This window comes from Monopterus albus, unplaced genomic scaffold (genome assembly GCF_001952655.1).
Source record: "Monopterus albus unplaced genomic scaffold, M_albus_1.0 scaffold161.1, whole genome shotgun sequence".
Classification (NCBI taxonomy): domain Eukaryota; kingdom Metazoa; phylum Chordata; class Actinopteri; order Synbranchiformes; family Synbranchidae; genus Monopterus; species Monopterus albus.
In genome coordinates this window covers 138,698-139,938 of record NW_018128041.1, presented here as the reverse complement: position 1 = coordinate 139,938, position 1,241 = coordinate 138,698, and the positions used below count along the sequence as shown (strand labels likewise).

At 40.8% G+C, this 1,241-nt stretch overlaps 1 protein-coding gene across 1 annotated transcript in view; it reads left to right on the top strand.

The window, feature by feature from the left end:
• igfbp5a (insulin-like growth factor binding protein 5a) overlaps positions 1–414 on the top strand; it is a 6,679-nt gene extending 6,265 nt beyond the window's left edge. Inside the window, exon 4 of the mRNA XM_020615280.1 lies at positions 1–414. Coding sequence (XP_020470936.1) covers positions 1–138 — 138 coding nt within the window. The 3' untranslated portion in view covers positions 139–414.
• The last annotated feature ends 827 nt before the right edge of the window (positions 415–1,241 follow it).

Genomic DNA, 1,241 nt, shown 5'->3' with positions numbered 1-1,241 from the left:
TGTAAGCCATCTCGTGGTCGAAAAAGGGGGATCTGTTGGTGTGTTGACAGGTTTGGCATGAAAATCCCTGGCATTAGCTACGCTGGAGGAGACCTGCAGTGCAAAGATCTTGACAACAGCAGTAACAGCAAAGAATGAGAGTTGAAATGGTGGCGGTACTCGCTGAGCCCTGTGCTTCTTAAAGCCTGCCAATCAAGATAGCACACTTAATGACTGCCAATAAGGAAACTAGGGCATAAATGCTTATATATACAGTATGATCAAGTGTGGTGGACTGCATTATAGATTTTTTTGTTTTGGTTTATGTTTGTCTTTTGTCAAACGGGGAGTCCAACTGAAAATCCTGTAAGTGTAAGTCTTAACTCTGGCTCCCCACTGACTGTGTGCTATGTCTGAGGTTAGCTCATATATATAGACAACAGAGAATATGCTATTGATTACATGTTGTGTAGTGAGCCTTAGTGGCAAGTTAAATACCAGTAAATTTACTCAAACAAATTCTGAGACAAGACATAATTTAAATGTGGATAAAATCTGTATTTGTACAAAAAAGACAAGGACAATAGCAGGCATCATCAAAAAGTGAGTTCTAGTCTAAATTAGCAGTGTTTACCAATTGTTGATCATGTGACTGACATCCTGATGTACACCAAGATGCATTTTTCACATGTGAAATAATAACTTGTTTCATTTAATCCTGCCCTCAACCTGCTGTCACCCTATACAGGCTACTTCGCCAAGTAGGAAAAGTAGAGATAGCCTCTAGAAGATTCCTGTAGGAAACTACATTATATTATATCATCAACAGATGGGAAAACTAACTCAGGAGTGTACAGGAGACATGTCAGCATGATAGCTATCATTTTGTGCTGAGCATAGACTCAGCACATTGTTGGAGCCAAAGCAGTAGACTTAACAGCTAATAAAGAATGACTATACATGTGACAGGTAGCCCTCTGTCTCAGGAAGCTCCTCCCCTTAGACAAGAGGTTTCAGGAGGCCCTCCTGACAGGCAGGCAGGCAATTCCTAATGACTGTAAAGGTGAGTTTATTTGGGTCAGTCCAGGCAGCATGAGCTGTTTGGACACATTTCATGATGCTTGGCTGACTTTTAAAACATGCATTCCTTTTCCTGTGCAGCTGGGAGGTTAATTTGATGAACACACCAAGCCCACCTAAAGAGAAGGCAACCTAAAATGACATTTTAGAAAACAAGCTTATTTGCCTTGTTGCTGCTATTT